Raw genomic sequence first — 21655 nt, forward strand, 5'->3', positions numbered from 1 at the left:
CCTTATTAGGTTAGCCAGTCTGTATCCGAAGATACTCTTCCCTTTCCTTGGCAGGTGGACCCCCATTTCTGCTCACCAGTGCTTCTCAGAACAGCATCCCATGGCCAACGAAGCTGAAGCCCTCTTGGCAACGCCATCCACGCAGCCATGCATTCAACTCCAGAATGTCTTTGCCTGGGCCCCTACCTTTGGCTGGAAGGATCAATGAGAACACCACCTCCCTCCTCCCCCCCCCCCCCCCCAAATCTCCCTCACCCTCACTCCCAAAGCCCTGTAGTCATTTCTGATCTGCTCAGGATCATACCTCACAGTATCATTAGTGCCCACTTGGATGAGCAGCACAGAGTAATAGAGGGCCACATGATCCTCTGCAATCCTTCTATAATGTTTCAGATATGGGCCCCTGATAGAACACCTCCTGGGATGCCAGGTCAGACCGCTGATGAACACCTCTATCCCCCTTAGAAAGGAAATCATACACCACCACCACCCTTCATTTCCTCTGGGGAGTGATGTCCACGATCCTTCCAGCCTTGTTGGTACATAGCTTCTCCTCCTTCACCTTTGGGGGAGACTTTGTTGCCAGGGCAGCATACCAGTTCTTCACTCTGTGGATAGTGGGCTGGGAGAGGGGTGGGGAGCACTTCCTGCTGCTAGAAGTAGCCAGGTTCTTTCCTGTTTCCTCCTCCCTTGGTGGTGCTTCTGAGTCCTCTCCATCTGAATTGGTTTCTCAACTTTGGAGGTCTCCATATGCATATTTTCAATGAATTCCTCATGTGCACAGATGCTCTTCAACCTAGCCACTATTTCCTGTAGCTCTCCTATCTGCCTCCTAAGAGAGTCTACCAGTAGGCATGTCTCACACTGGATGGTCTCCTCAGCCTGTGAGGAGACCAGGAAATGCAAGCCACAGTCTCTGCAAATCCACTCCAGGACCTGGGTAGAGGAATCCATTGTTGGATTCTCTGTCTGGACAGAGGTGTGGGTGGAGAAGCCAGGAGCAGTATAGTGGTCTTAGCAATGTGGACTTTTTCAAACCATGGTGATTTTATTCTTTCTTCCTCTCAAACTCCCCTGTCTGCACCCTCCTGTTCACTAGCTCCCCTTGGTCACTTAGCATCTGGCTTTTAAGCACATCTTTCCTAGGTCAACCCTACCCCTCTCATTAACACACAAGAGAAGGGTGATCAGGAAGAATCAAGGCTCAAAGGACAGTAGGCTAGAGCCTTACTAGTGAATAATCAGCTAGCAGCTTAGTAGGCCTCTTGCTCCTACTCCCACATAGTCCCCAAATACAAAATCCCCAACAGACTACACTGTAAGCTTTAAGCAAGTCAAAAGAAAAACCAAATAGACAAACAAGCTCACTCACCCCCAAGAGTTAGTGCTTGCTCCTTCTTCAGCAGGGGATTTCCCTCTCACTGTTCGCTGTTCCCTGTTCACAGGTTACAGAATTGCATCAAAATGGCTTTCTATGCCCACTAAACTTTACTCATGTTGAGATTTTGATGGTTTTACTTAAGAGCAAGAGTAACTGATTCCACAGAGTAGCAAGTGCAGGTTCCTTTGTGCTAGGAGAGAGCTGTCTAATGAAGATGTTCTATGTTAATGGAATCTCATTCCTTTTTTCTCATTCTAGCTTCTGTGAAAGATATTAAAGCATTTCCTAAAGATGGCAAGCTCTGGGTAGAGTGGACGGCTCCTGACAATAGCGTGGTTAAATATGTGATTGAATGGTGCATGGTGTCTGACAGCTCGGACTGCACCGCAGAATGGCAGCAGGAACTTGGTACTTCTCAAGGCACATTTTTAAAAGGTATATTTAGCAAGCAATATCATATTTAAATATATTGTACCTATTATTGAACTTAACAATAATCAAGACCTTTCATCTCAATAAGGTTTCTAGGATAGTCAAAACCTTTCATCCTTCATACATTTGGGATGTATTCAATGGCTCTCTTACAACAGACTCACTTTATGAATAAAGAGGATCTGGAAGAAATGCATACTCTTATAAAACAGAGAGATAAACAATAAGAAATAGAAAATGTTGTGCTGAATTGTGAACAGCATACTGCCACTGGTGGCTAATGCTTAGTGAGTCTCTGCTGCAGGACATAAGTGCCAGGTGGATCTTTCACAGGCAGTTAAAACTGCTGAAAAACCTAATTTTTTTTAATAAGTTAAAAATTGCCACATGATAATATGAAAGTTGGTATTGTCTTGTGTACTGGCAACTCAGAATAAAACTGTGTATAAATCCTAGGGTTTGAAACAGTTCAAGAAGGGAACTGTAGCTTTGAAAGGCATACCATCAGATTAAGACTTCACAAAAAAACCATGTTATATTATCTGGTATGAATAATGAAAGAACTTTAAAATCTAACTTACCTGTCCACTGTCTGTTCTCATTGTTTTACTCTGGCAATTCAGTTGGCTTGGACAGTAAAACTAGACTTGGCGTCCAGTTTCACCTCCAGGTTCTCAGGAGTAGCACAATCCTTGTACAGTGGCACAGTCCTGTACACAACAGTTGTAGGGAAATAGCTTCTGCTTCTTTTTATAAATTCATTGAAATACGTTTTGTTTCAATAACTTTAAAATTTTGGACCTGAGCTATCTAACTGATCCTCTAACTAGTCTCTTTTGAATGATTGATTGGTAATACTTTAAAAAGATATATCTGGCTTCAAGACTAAGTTTGATAAGTTTATGGAGGGGATGGTATGATGGGATAGCCTAATTTTGGCAATTAATTGATCTTTGACTATTAGCGGTAAATATGCCCAATGGCCTGGGATGGGATGTTAGATGGGGTGGGATCTGAGTTACTACAGAGAATTCTTTCCTGTGTGTCTGGCTGGTGAGTCTTGCCCACATGCTCAGGGTTTAGCTGATCACCATATTTGGGGTTGGGAAGGAATTTTCCTCCAGAGCAGATTGGCAGAGGCCCTGGGGGTTTTTCACTTTCCTCTGCAGCGTGGGGCACGGGTCACTTGCTGGAGGATTCTCTGCACCTTGAAGACTTTAAACCATGATTTGAGGACTTCAGTGGCTCAGACATAGGTTAAGGGTTTGTTGTGGGAGTGGGTGGGTGAGATTCTGTTGCCCGCATTGTGCAGGAGGTCAGACTATCAAAATGGTCCCTTTTGACCTTAAAGTCTATGACTCTGACTTTAGAAAAAGAAACTCAACTGAATTTCTAGGTGTAAGGTACACTGATAAACTGTTTACCAAAACTGAAGTAAAAACTAAATATTTCATTTTAACTGAACTCTTTACTAAAACAATGTTTTCCTTACAATTCTTGTATTAGGAGATATAAAGCCATTCAAGTGTTATTTGATAACTGTTCATCCATTGTATAATAATGGTCAAGGAAATGGACAATCTACAAAGGCATATCTTCAGCAAAGTAGTAAGTACAAAATACACATCTTATTTCAATTGACCTTTCTCACTAACATAATATAGTCACAGAAGTGGGAGAGAGACCTACTAGGTCATGTCAACTATCTCCATGCACATGCAGGAGTTCCCTATATTGTACACTTCTTATATTAAAAAGAACAGGAGTACTTGTGGCACCTTAGAGACTAACAAATTTGTTTGAGCATAAGCTTTCGTGGGCTACAGCCCACTTCTTCAGATGCATAGAATGGAACATATATTGAGGAGATATATATACACATACAGAGAGCATGAAAAGGTGGGAGTTGTCTTACCAACTCTCAGAGGCCAATTAATAAGAGGAAAAAAACTTTTGAAGTGATAATCAAGATAGCCCAGTACAGACAGTTTGATAAAAAGTGTGAGAAAGATTCAATGTTTGTAATGGCTCTTCCCAGTCTCTCTTCAAGCCTAAGTTGATTGTGTCTAGTTTGCATATCAATTCAAGCTCAGCAGTTTCTCGTTGGAGTCTGTTTTTGAAGCTTTTCTGTTAATATCAGGAGATATTTCCTGATATTCAGCCTAAATTTTCCCTTCCCTCATTTCAGTGTTTCTTGTAATACCCACACATTGCCCTAAAAGGTTTTCCTCAGCATTTCCACTCCCATATACTTATTCCTTAGGCAAGTTACATTATTCCATTCATTATACATCATTCTCTCCAGGTTCCTAATCATTTACGGTGCTCTGAATCTGAGCTCCCTTCAATTTATAAGTAATAAGATGTCCAGACCAAAAAGCAGTATTCCCAGGGCAGTCACACTAGAGCTGTATAGAGGAGGACTTTCACGTGCTTGCTGCATGACATACCTTTGCATATGCAACTCAGAATTGCATTGATCATCTTCGTTGGCACATCAGTGGTAAATTCATGTCCAAACTTGTCTATTATTGGTCCTAAACCTATCCGCTTCCCATATTTTTCTCTCCCTTTAAATATGTTTGGATCTTTCAATCACTCTTTTACAGATATTAGTTTGCACTTGTCCAAGGTGAATGCTTTCTACCCATGTTTCTATTCTAATCTCTAGATCCTTTTGGTCTCTTTCACCATTTCTCTTTACTTGCAACTAATAGCAATAGTCTTCAAATTTCATTAACGCATTTACCACCTCCTAGATCTTTAAAGGTGATAAATAAAATCTCCCCTAGCAGATCCTTTTGATACTTCACTGGAAACACACATCCATGCATCAGATGAACTCAGATTTGTCTGAAATGTGGTTAAACAGAAGACATTGTACTTTATCCATGCTTATTTGAATTGAGTGTAAGACTTCATGAGACATTATCAACAAATGTTTTATTACTGAAGTACAAATATCAACCATTTTCCTTTCACCCATTCCATAACAAAAAAGGTACTAAGTTTCTTTGGCAAGATCTACTTGTGTTTCAGTTGTCTCAGAAGTTAAGTGACCAATTTCTCTTTCCTGTTTCTCCTCCCCTCCTCCCCCCATTTTTAGAGTGTTATTTTGCAAAGGATAGAAGTTAAATTTGTTTTGCTGCTATTGCCAAGATCTTTCCTCTTTAATTTTGTTTTAAGATTAGTACTATGCTTGCGTCTATCAAACATCTTGTTCTTCCCTGATCTTCTAGAGTTCGTCAGTTGAACAAAGTTTCTATTCCAATCCACTTTGTCTAGATCCACTGCTTTGTTTGTGTTTTATATTTTCCAAGTAATCCCTTACTTGCTTTTTATAAGAATTATGTTAAGGTATTACTCATATCCTAATTGTTCAAAATATGTTTTATTTTTCATGTAGAAGTCAGATTTTTTAGAGGCATTTGCTGTACAAATATTTTTGTATTTTCAGGAAGTGAAATAACTGACTTTGCAGATAACAGCTTCAAGCTATTATTCCACTAAAATGTTTGAGCATGGTTTTATGTAGAGTTAAAATATGTTGTCCATTAACATACTGCTTTTCCTAATAGGACTATAATGTACTCTTAATTGTGGCCTTCTTTTATAGGGCCTGCAAGAGGACCCACTGTTCAGACAAAAAAAGTAGGAAAAGCTGAAGCCGTTTTAGTATGGAAACCTCTTTCAGTGGATGAGCAAAATGGGTTTATCAAATATTACACTATATTATACAGAACTATCAGTGGCAATGAAACAGGTAACAAAGGCCATTTAGTTTTAAAATGTATTTCTTTGAATATTTACTTTCTGAAATATTGAGTTACTGACTACTGCACAAAGCAAGATAGAGCATTATATGCACCTAGGAGCTGTCTCACCAGATCAAACTGTAAGTTCTTATGATGTTGGGGATTTTTTTTTAAGTGAGAAATCTTTTACAGAAAGTGTACTTGGTTCTGCATTGGATCCCCTGTAGCTTAGTTACATTCGAGACCAGAAGTGTCCCTTCTAAGAGTACCAAGTGTCTGTTTCAGAACATCTCACACAATGAGACTTAAGGAGCTCAACTTATTTAGTTTATCAAAGAAGTTTGACTTGATCCTAATCTTTATTGTCTACGTGTGGAGAAGACCTTTGGTACTATTTTATCCAGCAGACAAAGGTATAACAAGATGAAACTAAACATTCAAAGTGAAAATAAGGTGCACATTTAACAGTAAGGGTAAGTAACCCTTAGAACAATAGTGATTTCTCCATTGCCTTGAAGTCTTTAAATGGTAACTGCATGTATTTCTAAAAGAAATGCTCTTGTTCAATCTCAAATTATTGGGCATCATACAGAAATTGCTAGGTAAAATTCGGTGGCATGTGTTAAGCAGGAGGTCCCACTAGATGATCTGATAGCCTTAAAATCTATTAAATGGAAAGCGGTCAGTCACTATAGACCTACACTTGTCTAAATGTCTATTGAACCTTCTGGCATATAGGTAATTAGAAGACTTGTTATTCACAACATCACTACTAACCTCTAAAATTCTGTCTCATGATCTCTTTTATAGCTACTTATTATTAAGGCTATGATTTAGTCACATGGGTCATGGCAGTCACGGATTCCGCAACTACTTCTGCTTCAGCTGTCAGCAGCTGAATCCGGGACTGTGCATCCCTGCCCTGCAACTGGGGCTGGATGGCTGGAACCAGGACCCTGCAGCCCCTGCCCTGCGGTTTGGCGGTGGGGGGTGAAGGGCTGCAGCCGGCCTTTGTGCCTGCGGCCAGCTCCGGAGAGGGGGCTGTACACTCCCCGTGGCTGCGTCCCCCGGCTGCTGCCCCCCCTCCTCCCCACGCTACGGCCGCTGTATCTGGGGCTGTGCCCCCGACCATGGTGAGGAGCTTGGCCTGTCAGTCCCATCCCCCCATGAGACTCCATTCCTTCCCCCTACTTAGCCCTGCGCCCAGTTATTTTTAGTAAAGTCATGGACAGATCACAGGCTCTGTGAATCTTTGTTTATTGCCCGTGACCTGTCCATGACTTTTACTAAAAATAACTGTGACAAAAATCTTAGCCTTACTTGTTATATATTTTAATTTCTTTTCAGTGCCTTTAAGGAAGATAAGGTTTAATGATTGGAGTTAAGCATTTAGATATAGAAAGTAATTTTTGTCTTACAAAATCTAGCCTTTGAGTCCATTTTCAATGCTATGGAATTGTGTAACTTCCCATTAAATTATGTCTTAGATACTTTGTTCCCATACGTATATATGTAGTAGTGTTTTAGTATAATGTTTGTGGATATTAAACAGGCTGTACCAGATAACTGTATAAACCTTTCTCTTCTAGCTGTGAAAGTGGACCCTTCAAAAACAGAATATACCCTCTCCTCCTTATCCAGTGACACTTTATATATGGTGAAGATGGAGGCACATACAGATGAAGGAGGCACAAGTGGTCCTGTATTTACATTTACTACACAAAAGTTTGGTAAGAAATAATCACATAAAATGTATAGGGACTAATTTTAAAATGGATTAGTCATGCAATTGCTCTCTTAATTTATGCACACAATTTATTTTTTTTCTTCTAGTAATACCTAAGGCCCCAAACCAATACAGCTTCTTTGTGCAATGAGTTCTACAGACATATAGTAAAGGGCATTCTTCCCTAAATGTTCTGTGTTCGTAACTTAAAATATGTAACAAATGCTGAGAAGGGGAGAGGATCACGTAAGAGTAATGCAAGTATTTTTTCATAGACTAGCTATGTGCAGTTTTGTAGGTATAGCATACTTTTTATATTGCTGGCAGATGGTTGGATCTGTGACTTAAAAGTCAAGTACTGCTTTCTTAGGTGCTTTAGGGCATGGCTACACTTGCAGATGTAGAGCGCTGTGAGTTAAACCAGCCCTCGGAGACCGCAGCAGAGAAAGTGCTGCCGTGTGTTCACACGGTCAGCTGCAAGCGCAGTGGCGTGGCCACATTTGTGGTACATGCAGCGGCATTGGGAGCGGTGCATTATGGGCAGCTATCCCACAGAGCACCTCTTCCCATTCTGGCACTGTGCCTTTTGGGAAGGGGGCAGGGGTGTGTGGGGCATTCTGGATCCTGTCCCAATGTCCCATGATGCATCGCTTCATATCCCATCAGTCCGTGCTTCCGTCCACATTTGGCATCATCTTTCAGTGTTTTTTGTACTGCGCACTCTGTCCTTCCCTTTTTGGTCTTGGAATGGATCCTGAACTTGTGAGGAATATGCTGATGGGTCTTGCCAGCATGTCACGAATTGCAATCAAGTTACTCCTTAAGCTACAAAGTGACAGTGAGAAGTCCGACGATGATGTTGACTCGCATAACGCAGACGACACAAGATTACTTGTGGCATTCACAGACATGCTCACCACAGTGGAACGCCACTTTTTGGCTCGGGAAACAAGCACTGAGTGGTGGGATCACATCGTCGTGCAAGTCTGGCTGCAGAACTTTCGGATGAGGAAAGCCACTTTCATGGGACTGTGTACTGAGCTCGCCCCCACCCTGCAGCACAAGGACACAAGATTGAGAGTTGCCCTGCCTGTGGAGAAGCAGGTGGCTATTGCAATCTGGAAGCTGGCAACTCCAGACAGCTACCGATAGGTCGCTAAACAGTTTTGAGTGGGAAAGTCGACTGTTGGAATCATGTTGATGCAAGTTTGCAGGGCCATTAATCGCATCCTACGTATGATGCACTGACTTGCAGTGCCTTTACTTTCCTGGGCTATGGTATCTTTTACTTAATGCAATAAAGAATGTTTTCAAAGCCAAAAAATTCATTTATTGAAAAGAGAGACAACTGCTGGGGAAACAGAAAGGGGCATGACACATCTGTGCTGTGTGTGAGGAGGGAAAGGGGCAGGGTGTGGAATGGGACAGTCACAGATTTACGTAGTCCTATTATCATATTCAGCCTTCCTGTCTGGAGTGCTGCGCTTCAGGCTGGCTAAAATGCATGGTGATTGAATGCAGTGGGTAAGAGTTGTAGTTTGCAGGGCTGGATGGTGACGCTGTTGGAGGCAGCTGGTGGCGGTAAGAAACCGGATGCTGGGGGAAGTGGGTTGGCAGTGACCTGGGGGTACAAGGGAAAGTGTTTGGGGACAAAGGCTGCGGGGGAGGCGGGCACGGATCTGCTTCATCTGCAGTGCTATGAGCGCCTGTATCAAGTCCACTTGGCATTCTATAATGCTTATGAGCCACTCTGTGCTTTGGTGCTGGCAATCTGCATTTTGCCGGCAGAGTCTCCTTTCAGTCTCCCGCCACTCCTGTACTTTTAGATTTTCAGTAAGGCACTGCTGCATGACTTCATGCAGCAGGTTCTCTTTGGTTCTTCGCATACGCTTCCTGATTCTTTGTAGTCTTTTGGCTGTTGATAAGGACAACTGGGATCTCAGGGTTGCATCTGTAAAGCCAAAATGCAACACTTAACAGAGGCAGCATTGTTCACACTAGACAGAGCAATGATTCGGCTGTACTTAGACAGGTACAGTGTACACTATCAGAAAGTGCCAATCCCAAAACGAATGCACATAACCCACCCAAAATGGTGAGTAAGGACAGGAGCAAGGGGGACTGATTGTTTCAGGGCCATACCGCCTCTGGCGTTGATTCTGTGCCTTGGGGAGAGCCAACAGCTGCAGGGGGCCCCTATACTGTCCCCACACTTTGCACAGCATGAGTTCATCCCGGAAGATATCTCGCTGCTGAGGGTAACGTAGTACAATGTGGCTTCTGCCCTGGCCCTTATGCCTCTTGCCTGTGTGCAGCAATGGTCCCTCCACCCATCAGGGCACAATGGCGTGGACATGTTAGTCTTACTGGGAGAAGGAACACAGTAACTCTGCCAGGGAACCCACGCAATCGGATTGCCCATTTTCTGCATGAGACATTTGAAGAGATCACTGAGGCCGATATGTGCTCTCTCACATCGCAGTTCAACGCCCTACTCCACATCTAGGCATGCACGCAGCCCTAACCCTTCTTTCTGCAACCCGCCTGCCCCAAGAGCCCGCACCAAGCAACTACCTTCCCAAAATAAAAGCCACTTACTGGGCACCACCACCTCTGCTGTTTGTTCTTCCCCAACCACCGTCCACTGCGACTGGCTACCTTCCTCCTGGCTTGAAAACAGCTCCTGGCTGCATGCATCTAGGGATGCCGGGCCATCCTCTGGCTCTGGGTCTCCCTCCTCCTCAGCACCCTCGCTCCCATTTTCCTCCTCGTTTAACTTTGCTACTACGGTCTCTGAAGTGTCCATCGTGGGCTTTGGAGTGGAGGTGGGGTCGCCCCCAAGTATCGCGTCCAGCTCTTTGTAGAAATGGCAGGTTGTGGGGGCAGCACTGGAGCAGTGGTTTGCCTCCCATGCTTTGTGGTAGGCATTCCGCAGCTCCTTCACTTTAACCCTGCACTGCACTGCGTCCCGGTCATGGCCCCTTTCCATTATGGCCCTTGATATCTGCCCATAGGCTCTCTCACATCGAGTTATCCTACGGCTGGAGCGCAGCTGGGACTGGACCATTTCCTCCGCCCAAACACTGATGAGGTCCAGCACCTCGCCATTGTTCCATACTGGGGATCGCCTGGGGCGTGGAGGCATGGTCACCTGAAACGATGCGCTGAGAGCACTCTGCGCCTTGCTGAGCAAACAGGAAGGGGAATTTCAAAATTCCCAGAGAATTTAAAGGGTGGATCTGACAGTTGGTCACCTGAGGACAGGGCAGTAGAGTTCGAAGTGATGACCAGAGTGGCTAGAACAGGCATTTTGAGACACTACTGGAGGCCGATCAGAGCACATGAATGGACCAGGGCTGGTGCCGCAGCGCTGCAGCCATGGTGCAACAAGCTTTATGCTTCTCGTGGAGGTGGATTACCAGGGGTGCTCCAGCAGCAGCGTCAAGGCGCTCTACATGCCTTGCCAGTGTGGACACCTCAGGAGCTAGGGTGCCCGAGGCTGATTTAATGCACTCTCATGTGTAAGTGTAGACAAGGCCTTAAATATGTTGTGAACTCTTCTAAACTTCAATTGAAGATTCTCCCCAAATATCACAGTCTCTCTTCACTGCTATATTGCTCTATGTTCCTCCAATGAGTAGGTGCTAAAAGTGGGATTTCTTTTTGTTACCCCTACTCATGTAAGTTCATAGTTCTTGTAATGTATGCAATAATAATAAGCAAACTTAGCTAAGAATGTTGGCTATAGAGAGACTCACTGAGACTTTAAAGATAACAAAATAATCATATTTCAGTTTAATTCTATTTAGGGTATAATCTGGTAAGCTTTATGACAAGGCAGCACTGTATGTATTAGTCTGTCTTTTCCTTTTGGAATGATTGTCAGGGAAATTCTGCTGAGCACTTTTTCAAAAAACTAAAATTGCTTTTTTTCCATTTTTAGGAAAAGGAGAAATAGAAGCCATAGTTGTACCTGTGTGTCTGGCATTCCTGTTGTCCATCCTTCTGGGAGTATTGTTCTGCTTTAACAAACGGGACTTGTAAGTACATATAGCATGTATTTCTATCACATTTTACTATATCTGAGCTTGACAGTAATATTTCACTGTAATTTATGTATCATGGACCTGATTCTCATCTCTCACTGATTTGTCGGTGAGAAACTACTTTGAAGTAAGTGAAGCTTCACCATATTAAAACGGTTTGGGAGGAGGGGAGGAATTGGGTCCATGTTCCTCTTAGAGATATGGAGACTTTTGCTATAACAATGCTGTAACAATAATTCAGAGAGCTCTTTTTAAAAAGATTTTGTGCAAGCCTATTAACTGAATGTGATAGGAAATTCTTGCTAGTTCTTGATTTTCAGAATAAACTGAAATTTTTGATCACCTCAGTTTCATATAATTAATACACCATTAAGGAATTCTTTACATCCCACCAAAAAAATCTATTTTTCACAGTCTGTGTAATAAAATGAGTTAAATATTGTAAGCCAGCTTTTTTTGAAGGGGAGGCAAAGGCACCACACCACTGGAAGATGTCTCCCTCTCTCTTCCTTGCTGCTTTTTCAGTCCTGTCTTATAGCTCTTTCAAAAATTCTGCTCCAAGTAGTAGCTGCTGGGAGAGACACCGACGTTGAGTTCCCCGGGACGTGCTCGACCCCCGCCCCAACTCCACGCCTTCCCCCAAGGCCTCACCCTGCCTCTTTCTGCCGCGTTCCGCCCCCTCTCCCGCACTCACTTCACCTCTTTCTGCCCCCATTCCTCCCTCTCCCCCCAGCACCTCCTGCCTGCCGCTGATCAGCTGATCCTTGGTGGGCGGAAGGTGCTGGGGGTAAAAAGGAGGAGCTGATCGGTGGGGCCTGCCGGTGAGTGCTGAGCACCCACTATTTTTTTTTTTTTTTTTTTCCTGTGAGTGCTCCAGCCCCGGAGCACCCACGGAGTCGGTGCCTATGGCTGCTGGCATGGTGCGTTTGGCTGGGGAAAAATATAAACTGTCTCTATGCCTGGTCACTTGGCTAAAGAGTACCCTTCAGATATCCCCAACAAAATTACATTTTTTCATAATGGGGTTCTACCAATCTACCTTTACTTGTCCCTCTTAGGGCTGCCTCTTAATGGGCCTTAGCTGAAGGACCATCTGGCAATGCCTGTTAACTAAAACTATTTATTTGTCAGGGCATATTCTCTTCCCTTTCTTTAGCAAAGAGGTTTAAACAGCTAGGAGCATCCATCACATTGTATTATATAACTGTTTTCATATTTGACGGTATTTACAAATTACTAGGTTGTGATCACTAGTTATGTTTAAGGAGCTTGTCGCTATTTCCTCAGGAAAAATGTCATGCACCAGTTTCAGTTGGATTGTATTTAAATGTGTGTGCATTTTTTCTATATTTTTTTTCTATTTATTTATATTTTTAATTGCAAAGTCTGTCTAGACATTTGTGGCACTCCTCACCATGGCACCAGAGCATCTCTGTCAGCCTGGTCTATATATGTAAAAAAGAGAGAGAGAGCCAAAAATATATACTTTTTCCAGTATATTGGGTAATGCTCATCCAGTGAGATTTAACTGTCACTTTGTGCCTTCAAAAGTGCTATTAGATTTATTTTATGACCTCTCCCAAACCCCCTACTGTTCTATTTTTCTTTTGATCATTTTATTTGATGTGGGTGGGGGAGTCCCAAATCGAACTGTCACAAAACGAGGCTATAAAGCCAATCTTCTCAAGTTGCAGTGAAATGAAGTGGCAGTGAGCATGAAGTGTTCTAGGTATGACTTTGCAAATGAGCACACCAGACGTCAAATGTGATGGGACAAAATCAGTATCTGTAACACTTCTGTCAAATATTTTAAAAGACCAGTAATTGTACATTAAGAATATAAAGCACAACTGTAACCATGTTTGCACGTTTTGAGGGTTCAAGAAATGTATTTTCCATTGTTTTATCCTCCTGTAGAATTAAAAAGCATATCTGGCCTAATGTTCCTGATCCTTCCAAAAGTAATATTGCTCAGTGGTCCCCTCAAACTCCAGCTAAGGTAAGATTGAATCTTTATGATAGTACATAAAATATCTTAAGAATAAACTGACAGGTAGGAACGCTCTCAATGGATATTGAAAGAGAACTTGGATTTTTAACCTGTTAAAATGTTCCTCCTATATCTCAGGATTATTTTAATACCATCAGTGTATTCAGCATTGGGCAGATATGGTCACAAGGAGCTCACAACCTAAATTGGATTCTGTTAATATGGGGCTAATTTTAACTTTTATAGGTTTAAGGTTCAGGGCTTAATTCTTCTCTCACTTCCCCAAATGTGTAAATCATGAGCAATTAAGTGGAAATCAATGGAATTTTTAGGCAGTTGAGAACTGGAAATTTGTTAGAGCAATTTATAATGAAATACAAATACAGAGAGAGGGGTACAGCAGATACGCGCATCTGTGTGTGGCGTGGTAACAAACTGGTATGCTGCATAGTAGTGGAGGAGGGGAAATTCTGATCAAGGAACCAGGACAAACTCCAGTGAAAATTGCTATGAGATATTTAATATATATGTAGAGGCGAAAGCATTTCTGTTGTAAGGTCTTAATCTGAAATACTTCTGCAGGATACAATGCATTGTGCTCAATTTAGTCTCAGTATCACAGAAGAGTAAGGGTTTGGGTAGACCCTTCATGAAATTCTGGTTCCAGGGAGTCTGTGTACTTAAGACTTTGATACTTGGAAATGTAAACCACATTTTCCATCTTGTGGTAAATGCTCAAGAAGAACTGTCAAATTCAGCAGAGAGCAGAACCTGTTGGAATCTCAAAGTGCGTAAAGAATAGAAAGTGAGACACCATGACTCTTTTTCCCTCATAGGCAACACCTAACTTTCTTCTTTTCTTTCAGCACAATTTTAGTTCTAAAGATCAGATGTATCCAGAAGGCAGCTTTACTGATGTAAGCGTGGTTGAAATAGAAGCAGATGACAAGAAGTCCGTTTCAGAGCAGGATCTAAAACCCTTCAACTTGCTTAAAAAGGAAAAAAATACTTCAGAGGGGCACAGCAGTGGTATTGGAGGATCTTCATGCATGTCTTCTCCTAGGCAAAGTGTTTCCGACAGTGATGAGAGTGAATCTGCACAAAACACTTCAAGCACTGTACAGTATTCAACTGTAGTACTCAATGGCTACAGAGACCAAATTCCTTCTGTTCAAGTCTTTTCAAGGTCTGAATCCACCCAGCCGCTGCTAGAGTCAGAAGAGAAACCAGAAGATAACCCAGGAGGAGGTGAAAGTGCAGCTCCAAGGCAGCAGTATTTCAAACAAAATAGTAGTCAAGATGAAACCAATACCGATGGGTCATATTTTGAAAGAGCAAAGCAAGTTACTCCTCCAGTAAACGAGGAGGATCTTGTTGGACTTGCACAACTACAGATTTCTGGTCACAGTTCACAGCTGTGTGGCTCTGGGCCAGAGAAAAATAAACCTGAATCTGCTTTGGCAGATGCGTTCAGCCCCAGTACTGAGGGACAGATTCTGAGACTGGAAAGGATGGGGATAAACACAGCAACAGTTGATGAGATACCAAAAAGTTACATGCCACAAACTGTAAGGCAAGGGGGCTATATCCCCCAGTGAAAGGAGAGAGACTGGCTCTGTTAGGCCTTCAGTAGTGCCTGATCCATTTTTTTCCCCTGTATTTCTGATGAGTTAAGCTAAGTATTTTTATCTGAAATCAGATAAAAATATTCAGATTCATTTAGTGAAGAGAATTTGATGGAGGGTACATGAGTACTATATTTCATTGGGATATTTCCAGTCCAGAATTACTGGAGATCCTCCTATAAGCACTACATAGATTCTCTTATTTGTCTGAATAATTGAACAGGCCTTTGTGCTGCCTTGCAGTTTTGTTTCTTTGTAATGTCACATTTAAACATGATTGATTGAAAGTAGCAAGTTTTATTTTATTACAGAGGCCAAGGGGCATCTAAGAGAAAAATACCAGGAGCCCTCTGGCTCCACTCCAGCTCCAGGTAAAAACCTACAGCTCCACTGCTCCAGAGCTGCTCCGCGCTCCAGCTCCGGGCTCCGTTCCAAAGCCCTGCTTCTGGCAGTGCATGATATTAAGGTGCCTACTTTGGCTAAGCTGGATTAGACCAGAGTGTGTTCCTCCAAAAGTAAAAAATGAAAGTACAGTATTACATATTTTTAAGATGTTATCCAATGACCAAACAATTTCGGCCCACATTCATCCCTGACTAACTCTATTGACTTCAGCGGAATTATAGAAGGGATGAATTTGGCCCAATATTTCTAATGTAATAGCATCAGACTAATGTCTCAAAATATTTCAGGCCTCATATAAAGAACTGTAAAACAAAGGTCTGAAGTACTTGGCACAAATTGCAATCAAAATGCCATCACTGCTTAACTCTATGAATGCTAGTGTAGTCATCAGCATTCTGCCTGCCTGCCCCTCTCTCTCTCTCTAATATATGTATACACACATTTATATATACTTACCCGTATATAGAAACTAGGCATAAAAACTACCTATCTTGTAATCTGAGCCAAATGCATGGCAATTTAAAATTTCATATTTAGCATTAAAAACTTTGAAGGAAAATGTAGGTAAGAACAACTCCCCTGTAGGCGAATTGAAGTGTTTATTTAAAAATGAATATCTGTTTATCTCAAATCCCTGACTAACCATACCATATATCTTTGTTTTAGAATTCGCCTGTTTACCATACAAGGTTTGGGTGGGGAAAGGCAAGAAGTAATAAAATGTAATATTCTAAAGTGAATTAGCATGTGTAGGTTTAGCTTTTACAAATGTTTTAGAAGAAAAATACTTCTTCCTTTTTGGTCTGCTGCCAATCCTGGGATTCTATGATTTCGTTGCTACAGTGTAATGAGCTCACCGAAACCAAAAGTGGCATAAGGAAAACCATTCCTTGCTGTAGTAAAGCACTGATATTGCTGATACTTCGGGGAAAAATCTAGAACCCTGAACTTGGAAGTTGACCGGTAAAACATCCTTCCATTTTTCATTATGAGCCTGTAAGCAAAATATCTATATCCTGCTGCTACAATTCTTGACACCTACGTCCTTTTCCATTCTTCTCCTTTCCAATTCTCACATCCTAGAGAGGATACAGTTCCTGAAGACAACAATCCTTGATATCCTTTCTTATAGATCTTGTTACTCAGATGAAGTTTTTTTTAAGTTTTCACAGATGCCATCCGATCAGCTTTACAAAGTTATCTTCTTGTAGCTATATCTGAACCTAGTCCATTTAGTTTTCCAGTCTGGTATTAATAAGTCATGAGCATCTCTAAGTCTTTGATTCTCAGGTAATTCAGAAACACTACAGGCTGTGTTAGGAAAAATAAAACCTCATTTTATATTTAACAAAATAATTATTTTTTTTCACAAGATCGCTGTACATAAAGATTCATCTTCCTGTAGGTCCCCAAATGCAGTGGTTCCCAACTGTGGCCCATATACCACTGGTCTGCAGAATACTTGCTGGTGGGATGTGGAGAGCTGGCTGGTCACATAGTTCTAACTTTGCTCATCTCCACCTGTTAATTCACGTTGAAGGGCAAGTTAAAATTTACCTAACTCTCCATGTTAGTAGTTGCTATCATTGCCACAGGGAAGTTACACAGTAATGTTAATGAGAGTGGCGACATGGTCCATGAGACTCTCTTTAAGATGCATTCCACACTGTGGAAACTTTAAGACATCTGTACTAGGATATCTGGAAAAGCTTTGTTTTATTCACTTATGCAAAATTCCTTATCCTACTGACATGTTTCTCTCAGTAATAATGTATCATATTTTTGGTACCCAGAAATTTAAGTGTTGCTGTATTGCTGTTGCAGCACGCTCTGATTTTGTTGCTTTTCAGAAACTCCTCCATAACATTTCAGTTGGTTGGTCTGCCCATCTTGAATTTTTTTTCTGGGGACAAGGACCCAACAGTATCCAATAAGCCTTCAGAACTCCCCAGATGATGTAAATCTGCAGTATGAATCATAGTACTCCAAAGGCCAAACTGTACCCCTTTACTAGAACACATCTTTGTAGCACATAAATTAGAATTTAGGAACTAATTTCTTCATCTGGTATGTGTGGAAGAAGTGCCCATTTCCAAAAGGTCCTGTGAAGCTTGCAGTGGAAGCTGTATATTCTGTTTTGAAAGTTTCCCTAGGTAAAGTACATGTAGGCCAAAAAGACGAATCAAACGAACCCTGAAAATATGTGTATTAAGAACCTCAGCATCCACATTCTTAACGCTGCAGCCTTTGTGCTCTTGTCCCATTCACTTCTACTGAGACTTAACCAATTAGGTTGCTGGTTTCTGACTTTCACAAACACTAGTGTTTAGAGACCTGATGTCTTCAGATACAGTTTTAGGAGCTCTTTCCTCAAGCCAGTGATACAGGCTCTTTATTTTTAAAGGATGAGAGTGGATGACCATTTACTCTTAACATTGCAATCATGCTCTGATTTATGTAAATGGAAGCCATTTCAGACTCATTGTTTTAAATCCCAGCTCACCTCCCGCCACAATTAAATGTAATGTCAGAAGAAAAGAGAATCCCATTTTTAAGAGGAGCACCCAGCAGTGATCGTTCTGATCTAGTACTAGTGGTATCTTATCTTCAGCATTACTGCAGATAAATAGGAGCAGTCTTGTTGTTGTATGAAAGACAATCCCATCTCCCCCCCACACACACACCCCAGGAACAAAGCTCTGTATTTCTCATTCCTATTTAAATTTCAGTATTTAGACTGATGCAGAAGATAAAAATAAAAGGAAAAGGTTGTAAATCCACATTTATGGAGATGAACTCATTATAAAATTCACAACAGGTAAAAGCAATGATCAGTTACAGCCTGGTCATGAAATTTTTGTCTGTGCCAAAATTGTACACTGTGCAGTGTTCAGCTTTTGACCTGAAATAGTTAACTTTAATTTTGTACTTTTAAGTCTGGAAAGTACCCTTACACTTAATTTTATAATGTACACTGTATCTTGCAAGCAGTTTTTTAAATGTGGATGTGTATTAACAGTCTCTACCTAGTCTTCTGACTATTACTATACATACAGGCAGACTTTTTTTTTTTCTTTTACTATGGTGCACTTTAAGAAAAAATAAAGGCATTATTAAAATAAAACTGCATTTAACACTGACATTGCTGTGTGCCCATTTTGATGAATTGCCAAGACTGGCATGCCTCAGATGGGAAAGTAGAAATCTTGTATGTTGTTTGTTCAACAGCAGGGAAGATGGAGAGTTAAGAATAAGCATCTTTTGTGCACCAGCCCACTTTGAATGTCTGCGTGATGCAAATTAGCTAGTTGCTTGTCTCTCTATTCCTACAACTATAAATGTTTTTTTTTAATACCATACCATAAGTTAACCATGGCTTGGTAATATTCTGTCCAGCTGGGATCTGTTGGTGGTCCTTTGTCTAAATAGTCAACCCAGACAAAGCCCCAATCCTTGACAGTGGAGGCAGCAGAGTAGAAGTGGCTTTAAGCCTCCTGTGTGTTCCTCAATCTTGGACTGGCTGTGCACCATTCTAGGTGCCTGGCATAAGTTACAGCAGCCTGAGGATCACACTACGGTTGATTGTCAGGGGTGGCTGAGACATTGGAGTGTGTGGCAGGGGATTTCGTGTTTTGGCATTTGGGAGAGGGCTGGCGCAGGGGTGGTTATATGAGTTATTCAGCACCAGGGGACCCCACTGCAGTTTGCGTGGAAGTGAGTCTATACCTATGGCTGGGTATAGAGTCGTGCATTAGCAGCACAGATGAGGATTGAAACCTAAATCAGCCTTTTGGTGTGTGAATATCATGTGCCTGATGATGCAAGCCCTCTTGTTGACTTCAGTAATAGCTGTCATGCAGCTCTCTTGTGGGTACAGAGCCCAAATCATTGTCTGTGTTCTTATACCATTCACATCATTGCAGTGCCTGAACCCTGTTGACTTAACCGAAAATAGGTTCCCAAACTGTTTATGGTCCATGGAGACCTGACTGAACATGTGGTGCTCTTCCTTGTTTCTAGTTATTTAATTGCATTAAAAAAGGCTAAAGTAAATTTTCTGATGATATTATCTTTCCGTATAATCAGTTGCTTGCTGTTGCTGCATTGGGACTGTCTGCCCTGTGAACTCCGTTCCTCCCAATCTCTTTGCTAAAATGTGCTCCATCCTAACAGACAAACATTTTGACAACCTTGTCTTAACCATTTATGTCTAAGTTTACTACTGCACCAAAAGTAAATTTGACACTAAAAATGCTGCTATTTCAGTTTTCATTGGCTATAATAAACTTGCAATTCATTTTAAATATAACAAAATGCATTGCTGAAGTCCCTATTTTAGGCATCATCCCATTTCAATTAAGGGCCAAGCAGAAACTTACATTTTCTCATAAACTTGGTTCATGAATCAGAAAACTGCACTTTGTGGGGTGTGGGGGAGGGATGGGAAGAGTTTTTGAAGCCAGAGTAAATCTTGGCTGTGTGCTCAAAACAATAAAATAAGTAGAAAAGGTGAAGCTATTGTTCTACAAACTTATTCTCAATATTTGCTCCCTCATTTATCATTGCTTTTGCAGGCTAAAGCATTCTTTAAGGGAAAGTAAGGATTCTCCATTTTCATTGTATTGAATCTAATCTAAAAGTAGTTTAAACATATTTGTTCTTGAGAAGCTGATACTATGTGAGGGCCCAATCTCAAAGGATGCTGAGCCTCATCTCCTGTTGACTTTAGCTTCGGCTGTTACTAACACAGCATGGAGCTCTTAGCAATTTCACATTTGCTTTAAAGAGATCTTTGTACATAAGGAATGCAATAAAAGCATCAGTACTTTAGAAACACATTTCTTCTGCAATGGATTGAATATAAGTAGATAACACTAGAGCTGTGATAACGATAATGATCAGAACAATTTGCCTTCCATCTTGTTTTATGGACTCGGATGTCTTCCAGGCAGTGCACTACCTGTAATGGTTACATTTCTTTGTTGACAGTTACAAACGTACTGGCTTTTAAAGCAGTAAATGAACAGCCTTTGCTATTTTGTTTCAGATCACACCTCTTTTTTTATCTTTTCCATATCAAAACTTATTGCTTAAGGGGGGACACTGTCAAAGTGCACCTTGGGTTGGGTTTTTTTCACTTTTGTTTTAAGTTAAATAGTAACAGGTGCTACACCTACCCCTTAAATCTTTGTAGTCACATTTTCCTAATTATAAAATATTTTTCTGAATGTGTGGAAAAATGCAATAAAAGTGGAAACTGTGAACCTGAACATGCAAAGTATTTTTTTCAGCTTTAGTGCTCTTCATTGTTTAAAATCAAATGATTTTTTAAAGGTTATTCCTTTTAAGCATGCTGTCTGTCCTCTGTCAGGTAGATAGGAAGGGAGTGCATTTCAAATCTAGGTGTGAAAGCGCACGCACAATAATTGTGCATCTCTGTACTCAGTGCAGCAAAAGTTTAGCCTAAAATATTGATATGGCAATGAGTTACTAAGTAACAAACTGACTAACATTTTCTTATTGGGTTCCAGAGGCAAGACTTCTAAATATTAAATACTGTTGGGTGACTATACAGGCATAGGCCACAGACGCTTTCTTGTTAATGAAAATGTCCAATGCAGTTTCAAGACATCTGTAACATTTGACAGTGAATGTAAATACCAAATGGAGTTTAATACTGTTTGTATATTCAGAGTAATTAGGGCTTGCAAAACTAATATTGATTTTGTATGCCAGCTCTAAACAATTCACATATAACCAGATTTAAACTCGCAAGTGCTGCTTAAGCCTCCTCTATATAGACACATGTTGAAATCGCATTCCAGTATTAATCCTTTTGCAAGCTACTGTATGTTTATTGTTATGTAAGTGTTGTGAATTGTGCTGTCAACAATTTTTATTGTAACCTTGAATGTCTGTCTCCTCTTTACTGTATTGTACCTGAACGTTGCTTTTCTATCAACTATATTTTATAAAATTAAAAAAAAAAACCCAAACCTGCCATTACTCTGTGTTTGCATTTGTCAGTGTTGTCCTAAGACTAACTTTATGTATTGACATTGAAGACAAAGCAGTTTGCCTTTTTTTGGCTTTATACAGTTGTTATGCAATTATTGCATCTTGGCCACTGTACCAATAGGCTAAAATAAAAAAAAACGTTCCAGAGAGATTTAAGTGGCTGTGGAAGAGTCAGCCGAGGGCGGAGGTGGAGATGTCTTTTTAACATTGGATTGAGCAAAAGCATGTGAGTATATATTGGAGAACTGGCTATACTGGTGGGCACTGAACTCTTTCT

At 41.2% G+C, this 21655-nt stretch overlaps 1 protein-coding gene across 3 annotated transcripts in view; it reads left to right on the forward strand.

Moving 5' to 3' along the window:
- Positions 1-21356, forward strand: part of IL6ST (interleukin 6 cytokine family signal transducer) — a 54680-nt gene extending 33324 nt beyond the window's left edge. For 2 of the 3 annotated variants that reach the window (XM_054032593.1, XM_054032595.1), the window contains 7 exons: positions 1640-1816; positions 3320-3421; positions 5430-5576; positions 7158-7298; positions 11238-11334; positions 13258-13339; positions 14197-21356. In XM_054032593.1, the coding sequence (XP_053888568.1) occupies positions 1640-1816; positions 3320-3421; positions 5430-5576; positions 7158-7298; positions 11238-11334; positions 13258-13339; positions 14197-14928 (1478 nt within the window). In that variant the 3' untranslated portion in view covers positions 14929-21356. Of the gene's footprint in view, positions 1-1639; positions 1817-3319; positions 3422-5429; positions 5577-7157; positions 7299-7401; positions 7485-11237; positions 11335-13257; positions 13340-14196 lie in introns of those variants that run through there. The other variant, XM_054032594.1, reaches the window with a different exon arrangement.
- The last annotated feature ends 299 nt before the right edge of the window (positions 21357-21655 follow it).

Source organism: Malaclemys terrapin, chromosome 6 (assembly GCF_027887155.1).
Source record: "Malaclemys terrapin pileata isolate rMalTer1 chromosome 6, rMalTer1.hap1, whole genome shotgun sequence".
Taxonomy (NCBI): domain Eukaryota; kingdom Metazoa; phylum Chordata; order Testudines; family Emydidae; genus Malaclemys; species Malaclemys terrapin.